The following is a 24,476-nucleotide window of genomic DNA, read 5'->3' on the forward strand; positions in this document are numbered from 1 at the left end:
CCTTGAGTCAGGTTGTGTTGAAAGGTAGGTCGATTCTTCTATATAGCTTGATTGGCCTTAGTCTTTGGTTCGGTGGTGAAACTCTAGCCTTGGTTTAGGGGGGTTAAAGCTGGCCAAGTGGGTCATTTGGTTTTTCGCTAGTGGGCTCTCTTCAGGTATACTTCTTTATCTCATTTTCTATTGTATCTTCTCGAGATTCATGCAACACATTTTCGATATATCTAATTTAGTTCACAGATTATCTTCTTGAAAAGCGACAACTGTTATAAGAATAAGAGAATTAAATGGAAAAAGTTGTTACATGTTATTTCATAATCATAGCTTTAATAATTGTATTTCCTGAAATTTTGTGTACATGGTTCTTATACGTAGGGTGTGACTAACTACTTTGTTATCCCACATTTCCTTTTTGTCTGTGTCTGATTCGGTTAGCTTTCAAACCCCTTGATGACGAACACTCTGAAACCTTGAAAAAAGGTCAGTGCAAAAAATCGAAGGCTACATTTGGATTGTTTGTGTCACGATCTTGCCTTAAGGCTAAAAAGAAATCGGAAGGTGAGAAGAGGCCTGAGGGAAATAAGGGGCCATAGGGTGAAGGGCAGAAAAAGATCTTGGATTGTCTATGTCGGCCAACAAAGTGATCACCCCTGGTGACAATCCGTTGAAACACATGAGGGCTAACTTCCTCGGTGTGGTGAAGAAATTGATGCACTTTAGTGCATCTCTGATCCTTAGCAAACAAACGGTTATCTCGAAAGAAGTTATGTGCCATGTCGGATCAATATGATCCTTACAAGATTTCATGGCATGGATTTTCAATCTTTCTGATGATCGATTTAAAAAATCCATCCAGATAATGCATTCTCTCGCTGGGGTGGCGCCTCATTTTGCCACAATCATTTTCTATCCATTGGGTTGACCCAATATTATCAAAGTATTGGGAATCTCCCTCCCAATTCACAACCAAGCGTGTCCTTCAGTCGTTGAGCACCGACCCTTCTTCTAGAGTGTTCTGGTCATTGTTCCGAGCTAATTCCTCTCCGACGTCATCTGTCATATGGTATTTCAGTTCTTGGAATTGCTAGTGCATAAACTTCATAGTGCACTCCATATTACTTCTGTTTATGTTGAGGTTTTCTTTTCACCGTGCTATTCTTCTTGTCTGTGTCATGATCAACACTAATCACATCTTTTAGGATGTTAAATTTTGAATTTTCTGTGAATCACACCGAAAGAATAGAGCGTAAGATAGAAAATGGAGAGAGAGAGAGAGAGAAATGCACAATAATGGACAATAATATGAATAGTTAATTAGCCCTTTCTCATAATATGATTATTCTAACTCTAAAGAAGGGATAAAATGTGTGAGATTACGCTGCTTTAATGGCGGCATTTCATGATAATTAGGTATTCTATATTTCTGTCCCCATGACTCTGCTAGCCTCTCACTCGAATGACTAAAATAAGTGGGTCTTAATTTAACAAGACCTTTTGTCTGACTTGCTGAATCGGAGTTGCTGGTCAGCCTTTGACAGTCTTTGGGTCGGCGAGACTTAGCTCGATCGATTTAGCTTTGTCGGTCGGTTATTCTGGTTTGTCTGCTTGTCGACTATTGATCCATGAGTAAAGAGTTCCTATTGACAGAGTGAGACTGAGCTATTGGACAGAGGGTGAATCACCGTAATCTGACATATAACTCGTTTCTTGACAAGGGGGTCTCTCGGGATGCTTCGTGGATTACATTATGACTAGTTCTCGATCGTTTATGAGGAATCTTAAGGGCATCCATAAGATGGTTGACAATATTGAACACTTCCCTTTAGTTTGGTTGCAGCGAGAGGTAGGTCGATGCCTATGCTCAACTCGATTAGCATTAATCCTTGGTTCAGGTGGCCTACATTCGGTCGGCCTCTAGCCTTGGTTTAGGAGGGTCGCATCTGGTCAATTAGGTACTTTGGTCTTGCGTCGATAGACTCTCTTTGTTATACTTTTTGTCACTTTGTTCCTTAGATCTTCCTTAGATCAAGGCTGACACGTTTCTAACGTACAACACTGCTTTGGACAAAAAAAAAAAAAAAAAAAAAAAAAAACTTACTTACTAGTTTTATAAATAACAAAATTTTAATCATCCCAAAAAAATGGTTAGTGGAATTGTATGGGTTTGATAATCATAAAATTGATGCATGTAATCACATGGCAATGATGGTGACTAATTGCTACATAATTAAATTCTGTAAGATAACATTCTGATTGATTTATGAATATAATAAATGTTTGAGTTGCAATCTTAACCTGTCAAAAGAAATGAGATGGTTTGTTGTCGGAACTCTCAAAAGTCATCTTCTACCATTTCCATAAAACTCTTCTTGGACTTACTCTCCAATTTAAAAGACCGAAGCATAATTAATGGGACATTTACATACATATCACCCTATTCTTTTGTATTTACATATCTAACCTACATATTTTTACCACCTAAATCTATCTTTCGTATGCATTGAGTGGTACATATGCAAATCTTCCATATACCTACCACTAAACATTTATATTCAAGTGTATAACAATCAAATGTAGAATGTTACATAGAAAATATCACTATTATTAACTTATTAATATATGAAAGACAACTTTTCATGCATAAATTTATAATCTATGATACAAAATATTAACTTTTAAATATTTTATATATAAATATATAAATTTTATGGTATGTATGCAAATTCTCCCTTTTTTTGTCATGACCTGAATAAGTGCATGCAATAATTTTACAAGCTGAATTTCAATTCCTTATATTTCCTCTGTTCTATGCTGTATATGAATATCTTGTAATTTAAAAAGTATCTAAAATGTGAAAACCATCATCAGGTGTAAAAATGCAACAAACTGCTATTGATGGCACACTGAAAAAGCGCCCCCAGAAAGTAGATGTTGACTTGTTCCTAACCTGTGAGGCCAACAGATAATTTGAATAAAATACTAAGAATTTAATGAACATAAAGTTAAGATTAACAAGGCATTCTTAATTAAATTAAAATGTTAATTTAAAACATGTTTATGTTGTTAGGGCTGTAAACAAGCCCAGCTTGAGCTTGAGCGAGCTCAAGTTGGGCTCGTGTTAGACTCGTTCTAAATAGCTCGTGCTCGAAATCGGTTCGTGTTCGTGTGCGGCTCGTGTTACGCTCGAAATTGGCCGTTAAACTAAAATTGTGAAAAATAGATGTATAGTTTGAGATTCGAACCTGGATCAAATCTATACAAAAAAAATACTAACCACATTGTCACATGAGGTGTTATGATTTAAACTTAGACATAAATATATATAATATATTATTATATAAATAATATATGTAATATATTGTTATATAAAAAGTTATATAATTTTTTTTTCGAGTCATTTCGAGCCGAACACGAGCGAACAAACTGTTATTCGTGTTCGGCTCGTTTACATTTCGAGCTTAAAAATTTGTTAACGAGCCGAACACGAGTTGCGTAACGAGCCGAATACGAGCTGTTCAACGAGCCAAATTGACAGCTCTATATGTTGTATAGTTTTTTATTTTTTTAAGCAAAATCTACATACATGGCACACAATTCTTTTGTATTTACATATCAAATACTGACAGTTTGACATTTGCAGTTAGAATACTTTAGTGTCATAAACGCATGCAAAAAAAAATCACGTTTCATTTTTAAAAAGATGGCGATTGTAATATTTTTGATTTGTCGTTCGAAGATTTGAGTGATATGCATGTAAATATGAATCTTTAGGTGTTTTGATATGCAAATACATGACAATTGTGTGATGTATGTAAATGCCCAATTGCTCAGTTTCCTTGAAATGTCAAGAACTAAGAACTCATTGAAAAAACTTTTCAAAAATAAATAAAAATGTTTTTGACATGACAACATGTTTTATTTCAAATTAAATATAAATAAAATAAAATTACACAATTAGAGAAATTTTTCTCATGCAATTCTGTGCTGTCTAAATTAATATTTCCAATCCAGGAGGGAAAAACAAAAGCTGAGCACTTTTGATGCAACTCATGCTTTTATTGTGCTCTAACAGCTCTGCACTTTTCTGGCTTTCGATGTGCCTTAAAGTCACAATTTCAACTTGCTCTAAACTCCAACAAGATGCTAAGAATAACACATTTATCTTAAAAATAGTAATTACCAGAAATTAGCCAACAAATCAAATACTTAGCATTAATCATGAACCAAAACGTTATTTACTTCTTGATGCATCAGAGGCCATAGATACAAACATACATACACACATTTCATAATGTACATAGCCAGACTCACAACAACTCAGCTCCACAACTCTGCTTTACTGTATCCCCCAGGAGATAGCATTACTAATATTTACATAAAATGGTTATTTTTCAGGGTCTATATGATGGTTATGATCATCGTATAACTATACAAACTTACATTTTTCATGAGAAAAATGTCAAAATGATCCCCAACTTGTAGGGAGTCATTTTAGTCTCAGACTCCATAAAAATTACAAGTTAAACCCCATGCTCTTTTAACAATGATTAAAATAGTTCTCTCTGAGATCATTTTAGCTCATATTAAAAAAGTTTAGGGCTAATTTGAAACTTTTATAGACCCCAAGTAAATAGTCCGGGGACTATTTCGACACTTTATTTTTCATGAATAAAGTTTTGTTTTTGCTGTCAGAATCTATTAAAAACAAGCAGGTTGGCTTCCAAAAAACAGAATTTCAGTCTGTGGAGGTCTCGGGTACTCCATCAGTTTTCTGATACTCTGAAGGTATTTCTTGGAAGCTCTTCCAGGTTTACTGCAATACTCCACATATGCTTCACCTGAGCCAGTAAAAGATAAGGGCTGGACTGACATTGATATTACTACTTGCTTTAAGACAATTGAGTTCCTGAGCAGGAAAGCTAAGAATCTCATTTCATTCTCTTCTCCTTTAAAATTTTCAATTAAAACCTTCTTCAGATTATATTTCAGGCTGTAGAAAGAAGATTCATGGCTATCCCAAAAGCTCCATTCGCTTCGATTAGAATCCGTAGGGTTAATCATGTCCTGCGAGAAGTGCGTGCAAGGCATTTGAATACGATGGAATAAAGTGCAAGAAAGTAAGGGTGTAAATGAGTCAAGCCGAGCTTGAGTCACCCTTAGCCTAGCTTGAGCTTGAGCTCGATTAATTAATCAAGTTAAAACTCGAACAATCTTTCGTATCACTTCAGAAATATCATCATTTTAAATTTTAGAAAATGAGTGACATATTTTCATGTATACGTGAGGTCGTATATGTATGTAAAAATTGAAGCTCATGTATTAGATGTGTAAATACATAAGAATTGAATGGTAAGTATATAAATTTTCCTTTCTTTAAATGAGCAAACTCGCAAGCTAATGAGTCGAGCAGAAGTTGACTCAAGTTTGATTTGTTAGTTCATTGAGCTCCACTAGCTTGCGAGTTGGCTTGGCTAAGTTACACTCCTACAAATATATATATGTATATATATATATATATATATAAATAGCAATGTACCTTGTCCATATGGGCTTGTCTACAAAGTTGAATGTTCAAGCTCTCTAGCTCAGGAGAGCTACTTAGCAAGCAGGCAATTCCAGGGAGTTCTTCTTTGGTTAACTGCACATCCAGCTTTAGATGTTTCAGGTTTTGTAGTGTTGTTGGCAAACAACTGTGCAAATCTTCTTGGGCGAGCAGTGCCTTCATGCAAAAAAAAAAAAAAAAAAAAAAAAATAATTAAGATAAAAATGATCAATGAGCATAATTTGATGTAATTATAGAAAAAACATTCTAACAATTATGATTGATATTCAGTAACAAATGAAATCACTTTATATCAAAAATTCCTTTTTTGCACATTTTAGAGAATTCTTCCTTTCATATTAGTGCAAAAAACAACACAGTCATAAATGATTTTAAGTGGAATGGCTCTAACCATAAGAGGAACAAAATTTGGAGAAATTTATATTCTAATCTTTTGATAAATCTTATTTCAACAGCATTATTGCTTCAATCTAGAATTTGTTTGATCTCACAAATCATAAGATTTGATGGATTTAAGTGTTTATGCTAACAAATCTTAAATCTTCCAACAAATAATTCTTTTGTATTTACTTATCCAAGAACTAATTTGTTACTTTTTACATTTATACTGCCAAAATTTTTCATATCATATCAAAAGTACCATTTTTTTAACTTTTAAAAAGTGAAATATACCTTCTCGCACATATGTAAGATGGCATGTATATAAAAATTAAAGTTTTGATTTTAGATATGTAAATACATAACAACTAAGTGGTATCCACACAAATCTTCCAACAAATAAACAACCAACTTATAAGATAATCACTCAAACAATCTACTTTTAGGGGAGAAAATTCCAACAAACATAAAAAAAGCGAATTTTCATTCTACAATGTTAGAAAAATGTCTTTTTTTCACACAATAATATCCAAGTATTGCAAAAAATAACAAAATCTAGCATCAAAACAACAATTTTTTTCATACCTTAGAAAACATGAACAGGTCCATACCTGAACACACCAGCTAGAAAGCCTCAAAGTCTCCACTTCATGAAGACCTATCATAATATTCACCAATATCTTACAGTAATTCTTCTGATTATAAGCATTGAATGATAAACAGGTAACCATCTTTCTCAAATCAAGCCAAGCAGACACAATAGAGGAAGCATCCTGTATAACACAAGGCCTGAAATCCCCAGACTGAAGCTCCAAATGTAAGAGATAAGGAGCATAAATTTTCACCTCCGTCCCCTCCTCCATTTCGTCAGGAAACTCCACAATCTTCATCCTCTCGAGATTTCGATTCAGAACCACAACTTCGAGATCGCGAGCTTGGTTGCAGTTCACCAGCGCCAATTCTTCAAGAGCTGGGCATCCTGAAATCAGTGTCTTCAACGTATCGCCGGCAAAAACCGTGTTGTTGATCGTGAGCTTCGTTAATGAGCGCAGGAGGAACGAAGGCGGCGGGGAGAATCTACAGAGATTCACTTCCAGCTCCTTTAATGAGCCACATTTGTAAAGATTTACAGGTATCATATAAGGCTGGACTCCATTTTCGACGTAGAAAGGATCAAGAACGAGTTTTTCAACGTTTCGAGCGACTGCAAACCGCACCCAGGAATCAACATGAGATATGAAGTTTGAATTGTAGCGGAACCGAGCACAAAATCTCTTGATTTTTATGCCCTCGTGCAAGCTGAGCGATCTCTCGATGAACTGTAACGAATTTCTTTTTGATTTGCCGCACTGCATCGGGAAATCCAAGTTATCTATCCATTTCCATAGGTTCCTCCATCTTCTTGACAGGAGACTGGTTGTAATAGCATCATCGAGAGAAAAGTATGACAGAATTTGAAGGAGAAGGGCGTCAGGTAAATCGCTCAAGCGATCAAAGCTTTCTTCTCTGTCACTAACCCTAAATTTTGATGGCCGGCGGGAATGCCGGTCGCAAATTTCTACCTTCCCATCATCCACCATATTCGATTAGGTGCTATAATATCAGAAAAATTAGGGCAAAAGGCGCAGAGCGAGTTCGATAAAGCATCATGGCTGAAAACACAGGATGAAAGCTAAAGTTATGAAATTGCAGAATGGAAAAAAAAAGAGGATTTTGAAGATAAAAACAGGAGCTTTGAATTGGATCTTTTTCAGTGATTCAGAAAAAAAACTATGCCACGAGGAAGCATTAATAGAAACTGATTAAAGATTGCTGCTTTTTGTCAAAGAAGATAAGGGGATAAAGAGATTATAAGATAAAGGCACCAATTTTAGAAAACCTTGAGAGGAAGAAAGGAGAGGGAGGGCATACTCGGCCTGTTTTTGTGCAGCCGCGCGTAGTGCGCTCATTCGAGCAAATGAAACAACATTATAAAGGAGGGGAGGTGGATTTACATACACATCGCTTTAAATCATGAGTTTTACTGATCTACCACCCAAAATTTTATACAGTGGATATACCACCGAAAATATATTGGGGCTCTTTACATCCAATCAACCGAAAGTTTGCTATTTACAAATGTTGCCATCTATTTTTTAAATTCTCACACAAACACCAAGGTTCATGATCAAACCCAAATATTTATTTTTTAATTTTATCAAATTCTCTACTCACACGCATAATCATATTGATTCTTTAGTTTAAAACTTTCATCTTGATGTTAGATTTTGTGAATAGAAATGTTTTGAATGTTATGCATGTAATTATCTCTCGGTGATATTAACATAGCAAATATATTAATTTTATCGAGTTTGAGCTCGAGCCCGAGCTTACTTTTATGCATTCGAGTCAGTACTTAAGATAGTAATATAATAAAATGACATATAGAACGTGCAATTAAAAGAAAAAGAATAAGAAATCATTTAATATAAAATACAAAAGATATTTTTTATTTTACATGAATCTTGAGATGTGACATGAATCTTAAGACGTGAAATGAATCTCAAGACAAACTAAATTTGATATTTAACATGAATCTCGAAGATATAACATGTATCTCGTAACAAATGAATTTTGATATTGACATGAATCTTGAGAAATAACATGAATTTTGGGGCATTTTCTAAATAAGAAAAGATCATGCTCAAATTAAAAAAACATATAGAACCCCTATTTCAACTAACTTACAATCAGGCTGATCGATTTGATGAGACATACCCAATGACATCAAAATTGATATGATCTAAGGTAAATCAAGTCATTAAATCGCCTTTTGAGGCATTGGGTGGCCAATTGGAGGATCAAGTATATTCCAAATTTGATAAGTTTATAGTCAAATCGAGCATATTGATGAAATAAATCTAATGAACTTAAAATCACTTAATCCTGACATCATTAGGGCAGTTAAATGTTCATAAAACTACATCAGATGTAAAGAACACCATGGATTGTTCGATAATGTGGTTAAGATTCCTGTGTTATTAATAGAGGATGTCACTACCAAAATCAGTAATAGAGCCCTACTCATTTTCTGAAGGGAAAAAGTCTGAGACCGAGAGCTGGATCAGGAAGGGAATTAGGAGAATCTAAGAGTTGACTTGAATTCAAAGACTCGAGAAACACTTCTTGCCTCCATAGTTGTTGACCATCGTCAAACACTACACTTTGATTGTTGTCGAACACCACCCACCAGTCGTTGTCGACCATCGTTGACCTCCCTCTGCCTGTCGATAATGAAGCACCTTGCGAAATAACATCGCATGTTGCAGTATGAAGTAACCACGTATGTAATAACAAAGCACCTTGCGGAGTAATAAAGTACATGACAGAGTAACAAAGCATCCCACCGAGCAACGCGGTGGCCAAATCATGGTGTAACAACACACCCCAAAGATTGAATAACTGGACACTCTGAATATACATGATAATGCATGACGCAAGCCCTTCATTGCGACCTTTGAGGTTAACCGACACTATCATTAATATGGTCTATGTAACCAACTAAGACCTACATTGCTGACAAATCATGCAACTCTTAACTCCCGACCTTTGTGGCCTATGGATGTTATTGCAACTAACCACTATGACTTACACGACCAACAACAACCTGCGTGACTCACAACTAGTACATCTCTTAACTCCAACATCTGTAGCCTACAAACAATATTGTAACATACGACTATGACTTACATGACCAACTACAACCTATGTGACTCATAATTCACGTAGCTTCAAACTTCAACCTCTGTGGCTTATGACGTTATTGTAGCTCCGAACTCTAGCCTCTGTGTCATAATGACGTAATAACAATTCCCAAATCTGACCTGCATGACCTATAGAAGTTATTACAACGCACTCTGTCGTTTACATGACTCACAACTCATGCAGTTCTCAACTATGGTCTTTATGGTCTACAGACGTCATCACAACTTACTACTACGATCTATGCGAGTAATTATAGCATACATGGCTCATAACTCATGCAATTCTAAACTCCCATCTCTATGTCGTACAAATGTTATTGTGGCTCGTCAGTACAACCTATACGACTCACAACTCATGAAACTCACAACTCCGACCTTTATGACTTATGAACATTATTGCAGCTCTCAATACTGACCTCTGTGACCTACAAACATTATTGAAATTCTCTACTACAGTTTATGTGACCAACTAAGACCCACGTGACTCACAACTCATGCAACTATCAACTCTGATCCTTCTGACATACAAACATTATTGCAGTTCACCACTATGATTTATGTGACCGATTACAACCTACGTGGCTCATAACTCATGCAGCTTACACTGCGACTTTAGTGGCTCATTGCCACTACAACATCCAACTATTATCTTGATGGCTAAGTGATGTTATTACAACCCTCCACTATGCTTTATGTGGTCAACTGATGCTCCCAAAGCAGTCAACAACAACTTATATGACCGACTGCTATGAATTTTAACTAAGACATCTACGACATGCTAAGACTATTGCAACCATCAAGATTTACATTTGTTGTAGCCCCATCGCAGTTATTAAAGTTAGACCATTATTCTACTTTTGTAATTTCATTTTCTCTATTTCGTTTGAAGAATGAACCTATGTACTCCCATATATATAATATGTTACTTTGATAGGTCAGGTCCCTTAGTTTTTTCCTTCTAGAGTTTTTCGCAAAAAAAATGTGGTATCCCTATACTATTTTTCTTTTATTTGTTTGTATGTTGGATCCTTACACAAGGTTAATATGTTAATTTATTATTTTACCACTATGAACCTTCCGACACCCAATAATTATATAAAAATATTTATACCAATAAAAAATTAAAATATTCTAATGCAATTAATTTTCAAATTTATTTATAAATCATTGAATTTATTGTGAAAGTAGTGATATAAATTCTTCAATTGCAACATTAGTTTTTAAATAAATTTAATATTTCTTTAAACTTATCTTAATATAATTTCCATATATGTATAACTATATAAATAAATAAACAATAAAAAAAAATTACTAGCGAATTTGATTGTTGACCTTACTATTGTTTGTAGATCTATTTTTTATCCAAAAATATAATAATACTATAGTTTTAATAATTTTTTTATTATTTATGATACGTTTGGGGGCAGGCTGTGTTTATTCAGATAAAGAGCTTATCCTAAAATGCGGCATGAGGGTGATTTATGGGGTTCAACTTGTGGCCTACGTTTATTATAAAATCCCATCACGATTTCGAATAAATTGTCGAAAATATATTTTTCAAACGATAAGACAATATTTTGAAGATATGGTCGTGCTTATAAGCTGCACCAACGGGGCCTTAATGAACATGCAAGGGATGCGCCTATGCATGCACCAACATCATTTTTGTCTCCATGCGGGGGGCCGGTGCCAGTCTCGGAGAATTTCTATTCTGCAGCAGTTTTGAGGATAATATTCTGATTTATATGCGGGAATGGATGAATAGGATAATATGCGGTTAGGATTCCTCTTCCAATTTTTTTATAATTTGTTTCTTTCAATGAATTGGCGCGTTAACCATGCCCAATTCAACGAGAAATTATTACATGCAGTGTCTGATCCTGATCGTAGATCACGGTGATCTACCGTCAAGATTATTTCAATTTTTTTTTAAAAAAATTAGGTGGGGCCCACCGAAATACATCCTATTATAAATTTTTATTTTTTTTAAAAAAGTTAGATCGCTGTCAGAAAGTTGTCACCATACCCAAATAGGTGCGGTGTGAAAATGCTATTTTTAGTGTTTTAAAAACACATAAGCTGTCAAAATGCAGTTAACCCAAACAGAAATGCACCGCACTAAATAAACTGGCCCAAACAGGCCCTAAGTGAATATATTTTCCTAAAAAGATTAAAATAGTCTGATAAATTATTCTAATATTCAAGAATTTTCTTTTTCATTTTCAAAATTTTAATTTAAATATTCTGATTTAATTTTTATCTTTCTTTTTTGGAAAATATATTTATTTTGGCATGATATTTTGAGTTTAATTTCATGTTACCCAATTAAACAATATATTAATATTACAAATAAAAATATTTGGTTTTTACTAATAAATATAAAATTTTATGAAGATATTTATATACATAGCTCTTCAAACATTATTATTTACAAATTTAGCAGCTTCTTTCCTCCATATTTCAATTTCCTGACTTAAAATAGAAAAATTCATTACTTATAAGCATGATAGAAAAATAAATATTTTTAGTGAAACTCTAGTTTGCTGAGAGATTGAGGCTGAAAATGATTGGCATGTGTTGCATGAGAGTGAAAAAAAGAAAAAAATTCTCTGGGCTGCACATAGGATTGCCCTAGAGGTTATTTTGTTCAATATACTTAAAATATACGTATTTTTGTTTATGTATGTGCTAGAAGATTAGTCGTGGTAGAGTGATAAATTAACGTCTCAGTATTTCACGAAAATTCAACACACACACACAAATAATAAAAAAGTAGTTTGAGGATCCACCAAATATTTTTTTACGTAGAAAGTTGTATCAAGGGAAACAATTACAAGGCCTGACCCAAAGAAAATACTACACTATAACTATTCTCTTGAATTAGGGAAGATGAATTATAAAGTCGATGTACAATAATAATTCAGTGATAATAACTCAATGACGCTATAGTACTTGACGATAATAGATCAGTTGGCCACTAAGACCACAATTGGAAGCTGCATGAGTAGTGAGCCACATGCAATGTAGTTGTTCACATAGGTCGTAGTGGGGAGCTTCAATAACATCAGTTGACCACTAAGATTGTAGTGGGTGTTGAATAGGTAAGTGGTCACAACAAAGATATCATTTGTCAACATACAACATAAGAAAACAACTTCATGAGTCCAAAAAAGTCATCGTGTTCTAATTACGGCGATTGTAAGCATTTGATGTAGGGAATCAGTATGCCTTTATTTTTTATCTGATGTTGGGGTATTTCTTTTCAATGCATTCAGAGTGCATCATTATACCAAATTTAGGGCGCAACATTATACTGCATTTAGGGTGAGCCATTACGTCGTATCTGAGGTGCATCTTAACACTATATTTGAAGTGTGTCGTTGCATCATGAGATTTAATGACGACAAAAAGCATGGGGTGGCCGACAATGATCGATAAAGCCTCATAAGTGGTGGTCGATGGTGGTTTGTGGCCACGAAAGATGAAATTTATTATCACATCTTCGAATCCAGAACAATTCTCAGATTCCACTCCAACCTCTCTCTTCAGGTCCCTGTCTCTTTAAATTTTTGTCCCCCTTTTCATGATGGGAACTGGGCTTTATTTATAGAGTCTAATAGAGACAGTTCCCATAAATAAGACAAGTATTTGAACCACACCAACAAATGACTCGTAATGATTTCTTTGATCGAATGACGTCATAAGGACATTTAAGTATGTTAAGGATATCAAAATTAAGTGATCTTAGGCTCATTAGATTTGTCTCACTGAGACATTAGATTTTATTATAAATTTGTCAGATTTGAAAACCACTTGTCCTTCCAATTGACCACCCAAAACTTTTAAAAGTAGTTTAAAGACTTGATATGAGCATAGTTTGAGTAAAATTGGATAAATTTTGGTAACATTGTGTTTGTCTCGCTGAATCAGTCAGTTTGTCAACCACACGAATCTTTGTTCTCGATTGTGTCTTATTGAGTGTCATATTTTTATTTTATTTTAATAAATTAAGGCCATTTTTGATACAATATGCCTAAATTTTCTTACCCTTTTAAGTTGTTTTTTTTTTTACATGCACATCAAAAACAAAATAACCATTATGTTTTCAAAATTGAAATATATATTTTTATACATGAATTTATGACACCAAAATATTTTGCATAAAATATATGTAAATAAATAAAATTTATTTGGTATGTATGTAAATTTATCTTTTTAATCTTTTAACTTTACATCAAGTTTATAAACTTTTGAAACTCTAATAAATTTTCTTACTCATTATGGTCAAAATAGACAATTCATGTGATCCCAACCACTCCCATCAATCATATCATTTTCGCATGCGGTTAGCTTTTATAATTTTATTATTATTTTTTTTATGGGATTAGTGGTTGGAAGTGTTGGGTGAAGCTCATCCAAGTATTTATTTAATTAAAAAATAATAAAATAATATATAACCATCAAAATTTTTTTTCTTAGAAATAAAAAAAAAGGGCGATTATATAAACTTGATATTTACAAATCAACCATCCTATTTCATCCATTTTTCAAAAATATCGGCTGAATGGTTAATTTGTAAATATCAGTGTTTCAGATCTATATGTAATAATTGCGTGCTGCTCTCCGATCACAGCCGCACACAAATCAGCCCTGTATGCAAGTGGGTTCCACTTTTACTAAATTTAAAAAAAAATTAAAAGGATTTTTGATGTGCGGCCGTGATCGGAGATCGCACGCAGCTTGCGTATGCTCTCCATACGCAATAATTTCTCGTGTACTGTGACCTATCCGAGGATCATATATCTTTTTTTCTAGTAACAATAAGTTAAATTAATATCACCTTTTCTCTTTCTTAATAAACGAGTAAGCTAGTGAGCTAGTTTGACTCATAGAATTAAGCTCCAATTAGAGATTAAGGGTATGTTTGGGGTAGCACCAACTTATTAAGAAATAGCTATGAAGCAATTGAAAATAATCTAATGTTTAAGAAGCTGGGGTGATAAACATAATTTAGTTTCTTAAAAAGTGAGACAATAACTAGAAAACTGCCATCACACCTAATCAGAACCGACGAGCAAACACAGGATTTCAACGACAACTTTTAGGAAAAGCTGCCAAAATGTAGTTTACCAAGACAAACAAGACTGCGGCGTGGTGCCGCACCACTATCACATCGCCGCCCCAAACGGACGTGAATTTCCTTAATTAAACTGCTTAAGCTAAACTCTAAAGTGGCTTAATATTATTGCAAGGAAAAAAAAAAACATTAATTTTAAAATCTTCAAATATTTTGAAACAAAATGATTTTAATTATATTTCATTTTTGAAGAATCGACGGTTGTGATGCTACCAGTGGAAATTTGCAGAGATCCATCCCGTGATGTACGGTCCTGATACGCTGAGAGCAGAAGATAAGGAAGAGCAGCTACTAAGCTCGTCGGCCAACGGTTCGAACAAGTAAAAGTTTGATTTCTCGGCAGTCGGCGAAGCGGCAGCTTTCAATGGCGTCGCTCTCTCCATCAATTCATTCGCCTTGGTAAGCACTTCAATTTCACCTAGGGTTCTTCCGTTCAGCTGTCGCCTATGAAAATTGCCCCGTTGAATACTTGATAAAATCGTAGCGGTTCTCGCGTAAAAGTTTGATTTGATAATCAAAATTGCATTTAGAAACGGATTTTGTAGTTATGATTCTCTATTTTTCTGATATTCTGTGAATTTTGATTTCATTATGCTTATTTGTTTGGAAAATGTGGTTCGTTTTCAACAAGTTATTCAGTATTACATCGGGGGTTTAATTCTGAAATCAATAGGCAATATAATGATGGGCAATGGGCATTGCAGAATTTGACTGATTGTTTTGGATAATCAGTCAGTAGCGGCAAAGGGAAACTTGCGGAGCAGCATTTGTAGAATGTTGCCAGTGGTCTCACATCAAATGCCCATAAGTCTTATGTATTTACAAATTTAAAACTTAAACATTCATATTTACATGCATACCACTCAAATCTTTAACATCACATTAAAAAAAATACCAGCATCACTATTTTAAAAAAAATACATCTTTTCATGCTAAGTTTAATGTCACCAAGGCGTTACAAGTCTAAATATCAAACTTTAGGTGCTGGCTATGTAAATACAAAGAAATTGTGTGATAGATATGTAAATTCCCTTTTTTTTTCCTCAGATTTGTTCCTGCCTAACCAGAAACTATGGACGTAGTGGGCTCACTTTGAATGAGCTCAAACTTTGTTCTGCTCCATTTGTTAAGGACTTGTTGGAATTAATATTGTTTTTTGTTTTTTTTTTGTTGCTTTTGTTTATAAAAGCATGTTTGTTTTGTGTATTTTGTTTGCATATTTTTATTTTTTGTTTCGAAAAAAAATTAACATGTTTTTGAAAACAATCAAAATAATTTTTAGGTTTTTTTAGATTTTCTTAAAAAACAATCATACTTTAATCAAATAGATAAACTTGTTTTGATTTAAAACAAAACATGTTTGGTTTGATATAACATGTTTAATTAAAAAAACACAAAACAACTTTTAGATATTTTGAGTGTATTTAAAAATAGGCTAATTTTTTTAAAACAAAAAATAAAATTAGGCACAAAAAAATGCTATAAACAAAAATGTTTTTAAAATAAAATTAAAAGAAAAAAAAATGTGATCTCAAACAAGCCCTCAGTGCATGATACAAGTTGCGTTGTTTGTGTTTCACTTGTTTACCGCACACATATGAGTATTGATGGATGAACTTTTCTCCTTCTTCGGGGAGAAGACTGCTCTTGTCCCAATTACACTTTAATGTTATGGCATCTAAACATAAGATCAAAATCGTTTATTTCCTTACATTATTAAAACAAGCGGCATACACTAACTTAGATGCACCAAATTTGTTTAATGTTTGCTTTTATTATATAACAAGATGAAGGATATTTTTAGTGTGTACAATCTTTCAAACGGCTTGGAATTAATTGCCTTTTTGTTGATTATACTGTATTGATGGCATTGATTGGTGTATACTTGAGTAAAACCAGAATTTTAATTTAAATGTGAGTGTATATATTATGCATATTTCTTATTCTTTGAACTTAATATCATATCATTTGATTGTGATATACAATATAGGAATTGCATGTGGTAGATTTTATTAGTGTTATGATGAATTAACTATGCATCAAGCATGTGAGAATGCCCAATAGTATTTAAAATTCCTTTTGAAAGTATTGTTTTAACTACTTGTTTACCAATAAAAAGTCATCCATTTCATGCTAGATTATATCAACAAGTCATGTATTCAATTATGGGCCATCTAATATACTTTGAAGTTTCAATTTTCCTCTCATACAATCGAAATCATCTATCATGAAAATTTTGATGCATTCGATTGATGTAAACATTTCTTTCATGGCTGCCACTACTTTTAATGATGTTAATGAGAATAAACAATTTTAGAAACACAGTCAAACTAAGTCATGTAAAATTTTTGCTTGTTAAGTTAACAAATTTGTAAAATAAGGAATTTTATTTAATTACTAAATTCAATATAAGTTTTTTATGGCCATTAACTAGATTGACAACCCTATCATACATTGGCTTTGCTCACTTTATAACTTCTGGTTGTGTTGCTATCTCATGTTATAGGCATTATCCATTTCTAAATTTATTTTATGTATTGAACTATTGTATAAAATATAGCAAGGAATTCCAACATCATTGTATGAAGTCTTTTTGATTTGTTTGAATATAATTTCACTTGGTATCCCTACTAGAAAGTTCCCACCCCTTGCTTTTCTATTAGCCTTGTTTGAACTATTTGGGGTTGTCCTTATAACTTATCCTCCTCCTTATTCAAATTGAGTGCTACATGATGTGCTAATTCAATTTTGAGTATATTTTTTACACAATGCCGATCCATTTTACTATGTCCACTTTATTGATGTATCTTTTGCCCCTCTATGATGCATTCTCAAATCAGTGGAGCTGTTTCATCTATTCTAGCTCCAATAAATACTATTTATGCTCTCTCTTTTTAATATAATTATTTTTCACTTATACTTCCCAGTTTAGCGTACATTTAGTCATTTATCTTAATATTCTCAATTTTGCATGCTTATTTTGGATGTTATTGAGTTCAATAACTGAATATAGAATGAGATACTTTCACTTTTATGAGTTTGAAACAATCCAACTTTAGTTTAGAAGTTATGCCACGTTGCTAATCTCTGTCAGATATAGTCCTATTAACATGGAGCAGAATGAATGATTCCATTAGAATGGGACTATTAAATCCTCATGATGTAATAGATTTGGACTTTATTCGTAGTCATATTAGTAGTTGATGATTTTAATCTGATGAATTCCTGTAGTACTTGAAAATTCAGTTAACGGAAGCTGATTTTCTTCATAGTTTTGTGAAGAACTATATTTACTTTATTTGTTGGAATATAAATCAATCTCTAGGCATTGGTTCATTTCAGTCATTTGTTGAGAAACAAAATATTCTGAACTTTAGTTGATTGGTCCTCAAGTTTTTAAGTTCTTTATATTCAATGGCAATTAAATGAGACGCTGATTTTTGAACTCCCATGATTTATCATAGTTTCAGCAAAATCCAGTGATTATCAAGTTTATGCTAAATCATTGTGGTTTTACTTGATTTGATAAATTAATATAGTTACACTAATGCTGTTTGACTTATCAGGCTTGTACCAAACCCTGATAATTTTGATCGATCTCATATAGAGTTGAAGGAAAAAGGATTAAGAACTATTTAAATATAATTAGCATTAAATTTTTTTTGCGTTCTTGTTTATAAAAATCTTAGATTACTAGTTTACTAACAATGCAAATTGTAGTCTTCTTTGACAACTGAACTAAAACTCCATTGAGTACTACATAGTGGTAATCCTTGGTGCTTGAGTTCTTAAAACACAAGTTTACCCAATAAACCATGATGTAATAAAGTTATTTGTGGCATCTTGAGAGAAATCACAATATAGAAAGTGATTATTTCATTTTAATGCTCCATTGGGGAAGATGGTTGTTGGCCCATAAAATTAATTGTGGGAAAACAGTTTTGAAAAGTTACTATGGGTATTATAGACCTTTGTCATAAAATTAAAAGCTTGTATCCTATTTGCAAACTACTGAGTTGCCCTTGGTAGAAATTAAAACCAACAATTTATGACAAAAAGCACAACTATTCCTCCAACCCTTATGGAAAATCTTGGCTTTGTTATGTTTTTCTTATTTTGAGTCAGTCATTAGTGTGGCTCTTGCTTTTATTCAAAAATCTTATAATATGGTATTACTAAAAGCTGGCCCATGACCTTAAGAAAAAAAAGATTTATTTTTCACAATATTTGCTTTCCATCAATATTAGAACTTATTATGCATAAATGCTCTGAGAGCCTAAAATTTTTATTTTTCTACAGCCAATCACGCCTGAAAATCTTTTATTATCATTCCTCCATTAATGATGGTTTTGATATGCCATTGTGAATAGAGAAAAGTGTCGAAATAGTCCCCTAACTCTTTGTCAGGGGTTATTTTAATCCCAAAATCTATAAAAGTATCAATTTAATCCCAAGAGTCGCTTTTAAAGGGGCTTAAATAGTCCTCCAATGGACTATTTCAGCCAAAATTAAAATTGTGAGGGGACTAATTTGACATTTTTACAGACTCTGGGACTAAAATGGCTTATGTTATGAACTCAAGTGACTATTTTGGCATTTTACTCATCTAAAATTTATATATCATTTATTTTTTCAGTAATTTGAAATCTGCATTTATTGGAGAGAGATGTGGGATACGTGTATTGTATCTTCCTGCCTCTAGAGCGGGACTCCTAAGTAAACCAGTGCAATGCAAAGAATCTAGGATTGGAAAAAGGCCAATTGAAGTGCCTTCTAGTGTGAATGTCACATTGGAAGGGCAAGATTTAAGGGTGAAGGGCCCATTGGGTCAACTTTCTTTGACTTTACCTCGAGAAGTCAAACTGGAGCGACAGGAATCTGGACAATTAAGGATGTACAAAGCCCTCGAGACGAGACGGGCAAATCAGATGCATGGTCTTTTCAGGTACGATCTTTGATGATATATGATGATTGAATTTTTTCTTGGAATTTATTTTGTTCTTCAAATTATTACAACTCTCATGTGCTAAACCGTTGCTCATTTTAATCCGCTCTACTTTTACGTTAAAATTAAAAATCCGTGTTGTCATTGTCATCTACACGCATAAAAATTGTTAGATGATTATTGCTCTCATTTTGTTGTTTGTAGACATTTTTGTTATTGGGAAATTTACATACTCAGCACACAATTCTGATATATTTACATATTTCACACTTAAACTTTCATATTTACATACATGACACTTTGGTGCTTTAAATCTATTTATGAAAATATATTTCACATTTAAAAAGTGATAATAGTGCTATTTTTATGTGATATTAAATATTTGAGTGCTATGTACATAAATATGAAAGTTTAGGTATGAGACATGTAAACACATAAGAATTATGTGCTATGTACGTAAATGCGTCTTTATACTTAGTCAACCTTTTGGATAAGAGAGCAGAAGTCTGTTCATGTAGAAATACTAAGAAATAACAACTACATTCATGAAACTGATAAAAATCTTAGTAGTGGTACTTTTAATGTGGTATGAAAAATTCAGGCATATAAACGCAAAAAACAAACTTTAGATTTTAGATATGTAAATACATAAGATTTGTGTGGTATATGTATGTAAATGCCCCAACCTTTTTTATAAAAATCTTCAGAAAAATGTAATACCATAAAGATAAAAAAGAAAATAAAAAGTTCCACCCTTGAATCTTCAAAACATGATGCTAGCTTCTGTTTCTCTTTTGCATCCGATGGAACAAAAAAATGTCTTTTTTTTTTTCTTTTCTAAGAACGAAATATGCCATTTTCACCTATTGCATAAGACTCTTATAGATGTACAACACAGAACCCTTACAGATAATATGGTCCTTGGTGTCTCAAAGGGATTCGAGAAAAGATTACTGTTGGTCGGCGTCGGTTATCGCGCTGCATTGGAAGGAAAGGATCTGGTTCTGAGTTTAGGGTTTTCACATCCAGTCCGATTGGCAATTCCAAATGGTTTGCAGGTGAAAGTGGAAGAAAGCACGAGAATTATAGTGAGCGGTTATGACAAATGTTCTATTGGCGAATTCGCTGCGACTATTAGGAGCTGGAGGCCGCCGGAGCCGTACAAAGGGAAGGGAGTCAGGTATGCTGACGAAGTAGTGAGGAGAAAGGAAGGGAAGTCTGGAAAAAAGAAGTAGAAATCAGGTACTCTGTTGTATTTTCACTGTCTGTGCAATTTGTCATTTTATTTTTTTGATGTTGTAATTTACTCTGCCATGAAGATTACTGTGTTTGATGTTGAAGTTCTGTTTCTCTGCACTGGGTTTCTTTATTGCTGGCGAATTCAGGGCTTGTGTTTTTATTGAAATTTTTTATAATATAAGCATGAGTTGTGAAATCTATGATTTTAGTAGGTTAGATGTTTTAAGAATAAGAATAATAGGATTTTGGTTGAGAATATTAAAACAAAGAGGCCTTTACATAGATACCATATAATTCTTATGTTTTTAAGTATCCAACATCTATAATTTCATATGTATATGCATAACACTTAAATCTTTAACATCACATCGAAAATATTGTATGACAAAAATTCTCAATCGGAGTTTAAGGTGTTGAGATTATCCAAAAAAAACTTCTGAACTTGACCCTCTCTAGTTGACTTGGGGCCCGTTTGGGGCGGCTTATTGGGGTGCGGCGGCGTTTTTAAAACGCCGCGGCACCGTTTGGAAAAAAAAAGTTCGCCCGGCGTTTAGGCATTGCACCTGCGTTCGCGTTCCCGTTTTGCTAATAGACTTCGACGCGGGTACTCCCCCGCGTCCCGCGTCCGCGACCCGCGTTGCCCTGAGATTTCCTCCCGTGCCCTTTTGTTCTCCCTCGCCCGTCCCCTCTCCGATCTTCCTTCTCGTCCTTAAAACCTCGCGGAGATCGACACCGCGACTCCTAGGTTGTTCCTTCACGCTCCCTTCCTCCCCCCTTCACCTCATATGAGGTATGTTAGGGTTTTTTTTTTGAGGTGAAGTTACAATAGTGCGATTTCTTTGCTGGTTCTTTTCTAAAGTGGAGTTACAATGCAATTTTCCATTCGATTTGCATGAAATATCTGAAATTTGTGTTCTTTGCATAAAATCTGTATATCAAAGTGATTTATGAAATTTTCTAATGGGTTTTTCTAATGGATTTGCGATTCTCACTATGGAATATTGGCATGACTTTCAGCTCAGCATTCTTTAGAGACTATCCATTGTAGATCATGCTTGAGTTGGTTTTTTTTTTTGAGGAGCCGATCCATTGTAGATCGATCGATTGTGGCATTGATCCATTTTCATCTGCAGTTAAAATGTGAATAATGCAGTTAAAAAGTGGATTATGCAGTTAAAATGTTTTTCCTCAATGAATTGCTTCCACATTGATGTTCTTAGCATGGTTGTGACACCTTGTGCTCTGAATTTTTTTTTTTCATGCTAGTAATGTGGCATCTCGAAATTACTGAATAGTCTCACCTCATTTATGAAATACGAATTCACTGACATTTGAATGGTTCATGCTATTTGTGTTGTTTATAGCAAGAGTAGTGTTTGTAATTTTTGTGTTAATTGTTTACGGCTCAAGGAGTGAATATTATAATACCTCTTAAAGAAGCATTCATCTGATATAAATGAAGGGGTTCGACATCTCAATATAGCTGTTTGGCTTTCATATAGCTGTTTCGAATGGTGTTATTGATAGGTTATTGATATAAATGGGGATTTTTAGTTTATTTGATATCATTGTTAGTTGCAGTTTCAATAAATGGGGATTTACTATTAGCTGCAGTTACATTCATCAATTGGATTCATTTATCTGCTCATTTGTAACATTCATACCTGTTTCTAGCAGCTGGAGATGAATATATGCCTCGAAACTATTGGGCAGTAATTTGGCAAAATTTCTTTTTGGTACAACAAAAGGATGAAGCCTCTAATAGCTTCATGAATATGCTTGCCATTAGGTTTACGTTGAGCTACTTTTATTTGTTAGTTGAGGTACATATGAAAAGGGAAGACACATATGAAAAACTGATTGTATAGGGGTAGCTGAGAGAATGTTATAGTTTTCTCCCTTGAGATTCATAATTATGTAACCTTACACAATTGCATAATAAAACATGCTCGACGTTTTACTGTGGATGTAGGTCTTTGATCGAACCACATAATTCTTTTGTGTCCTTATTATTTATTTTTTTCAGCAATATGAATTTTCTTAGCAATTTTAAAAACATTGTGGTAATGCTGTGTGTATCAGGTAACTTCTTAACCAAACAGGGACATAATGGTCATTTATTCAACAACAGCTCCCAGTAAACTGTTCTGAATAAGTTGCCTCAAACAGCAAGCCAGTTTATTTTGATAATCTGCAGATTATCAGATTATTAGAATAATATGCTTATAATCAACAGCTGTCCCAAACAGACCCTTAGTCAAGTCAGCTCTTGTCGGGCCGACCATCAAATCTAGTCGGTCGGCTCGACCATGAACTCCCGTCTACCCGACCACCTCCTTTCGATTGGCTATAGGCTTCAATCGGCTCAACCACCATCTCTATTCAACAAGGCCAACTCTATTTAGCTCGACCATCAGCTCCAGTTGGCCCGACCAACCTTGTTCAACCAATCATCAACTCTAATTGGCTCGACCAGCTCCAGTCTACCAAACATATAAGCTCCAATCAACCCGATCAACTCTATTCGACCTGACCACCAACTCTAATTGGCCTAATCTGTTTCGTTCAATCGACCATCAACTCTAGTTAGCCCGACCAACATCGTTTGATCCGATCAGCCCTGTTTGGCCCGACGAGCTCCAGTTGACCTGATAGGCAGCCTTATGTTCACTTGACGTACAAGCTCTAGTGAGCCTGACCATCTCCGTTCGACTCGACCAACTTCATTTGACCCGATCATCAACTCCATTTAGCTGACCACTGCCTCCAATCAGTCCAACCAGCTCTCGTCAGTCCAACCAGCTCAAGCTCCAGTCGGTAGTCTCTAGCTGACTACATAAGATCAGACTAATAACAAAAATAAATAAATAAAATAAAATAATAGGTGTCTGTTGGGAGGAACACACCTCTTCCCAGGTATTAAATCGTTTGATCTAGTTAACGAATAAGAAGGAGAATAGAGCGAGCGAGAAGGAGAAAAAAGTTGTGGCTATTGTGCGAGAAGAGAAAGGAAGACTAAGAAGTAGAAGAGGAAGAAGGGTTGTAGTGTCGTCTTCGTAGGCAGAGAAGGGACGAGGTTGCTCCGGCGCTACAAAGCCACGCAACAAAAACTGCAAAGAAGAAGAAGAGGATCGTGGTACTGTGCGTGCAGTTAGGGCTTTCGAGCCACGTAAGGAAGAAGAAGGAGAAGTCGAAGGAGAAAGAAGCAGCATCGAGGTCTTACCTGGTCCTAGTTGAAGCCAAAAAGGAGAAAGCAGGAAGCTGCGCTCGCGTGCGTGCGGAGAAAGAGAAGGAAGAAGGAGAGGTGGTGACGTGCTCTGGGCTACTCTTTCGGTGTCAACCTTACTTGCCCGACGAGGTCAGCTGAGGCCGAAGGGAGGTAAAGGAAGAGAGCTCGCGTGCGTGAGGCGAGTAGGGTTGGCATCGATGCTAAGGTGAGTTTTATAAGTATTTTAGAGTAATTACATTATATAT

At 34.4% G+C, this 24,476-nt stretch overlaps 2 protein-coding genes across 4 annotated transcripts in view; one reads left to right on the top strand and one right to left on the bottom strand.

Annotated features, from left to right (window-relative positions):
- Positions 1 to 4,158: 4,158 nt before the first annotated feature.
- Positions 4,159 to 7,925, bottom strand: LOC110034077 (putative F-box protein At1g49610). Of its 3 annotated transcripts, none has more exons than XM_020738330.1 (4): positions 7,850 to 7,925; positions 6,550 to 7,590; positions 5,534 to 5,716; positions 4,159 to 5,061 (listed from the first exon to the last, which is right to left on the bottom strand). In XM_020738330.1, exons 2-4 carry the CDS (start codon positions 7,516 to 7,518, stop codon positions 4,696 to 4,698), a joined length of 1,518 nt encoding a protein of 505 aa, XP_020593989.1. In that variant the 5' UTR covers positions 7,519 to 7,590; positions 7,850 to 7,925; the 3' UTR covers positions 4,159 to 4,695. The 3 variants fall into 3 exon arrangements, with proteins under 3 accessions (XP_020593989.1, XP_020593990.1, XP_020593991.1); XM_020738331.1 differs by having other exon boundaries at positions 7,818 to 7,888; XM_020738332.1 differs by having other exon boundaries at positions 7,804 to 7,850.
- Positions 7,926 to 15,104: 7,179 nt separating this feature from the next.
- The window catches only part of LOC110034096 (50S ribosomal protein L6, chloroplastic), a 16,188-nt gene continuing 6,816 nt past the window's right edge, over positions 15,105 to 24,476 (top strand). The window contains exons 1-3 of the mRNA XM_020738358.1: positions 15,105 to 15,217; positions 19,455 to 19,763; positions 20,662 to 21,005. Of these exons, the coding sequence (XP_020594017.1) occupies positions 15,183 to 15,217; positions 19,455 to 19,763; positions 20,662 to 20,998 (681 nt within the window). The 5' untranslated portion in view covers positions 15,105 to 15,182 and the 3' untranslated portion in view covers positions 20,999 to 21,005. The remainder of the gene's footprint in view (positions 15,218 to 19,454; positions 19,764 to 20,661; positions 21,006 to 24,476) is intronic.

The sequence above is a fragment of the Phalaenopsis equestris genome, unplaced genomic scaffold (genome assembly GCF_001263595.1).
Source record: "Phalaenopsis equestris unplaced genomic scaffold, ASM126359v1 Scaffold001343, whole genome shotgun sequence".
Classification (NCBI taxonomy): Eukaryota; Viridiplantae; Streptophyta; class Magnoliopsida; order Asparagales; family Orchidaceae; genus Phalaenopsis; species Phalaenopsis equestris.

Coding starts and splice junctions, on each gene's coding strand:
- LOC110034077 (XM_020738330.1), bottom strand. CDS start 7,518: ATGGTGGATGATGGGAAGGTAGAAATTTGCGACCGGCATTCCCGCCGG. Junction 5,717..6,549: donor TTTCTAGCTGGTGTGTTCAG/GTATGGACCTGT, acceptor TTTTGCATGAAG/GCACTGCTCGCCCAAGAAGA. Junction 5,062..5,533: donor GACAAGCCCATATGGACAAG/GTACATTGCTAT, acceptor CACTTCTCGCAG/GACATGATTAACCCTACGGA.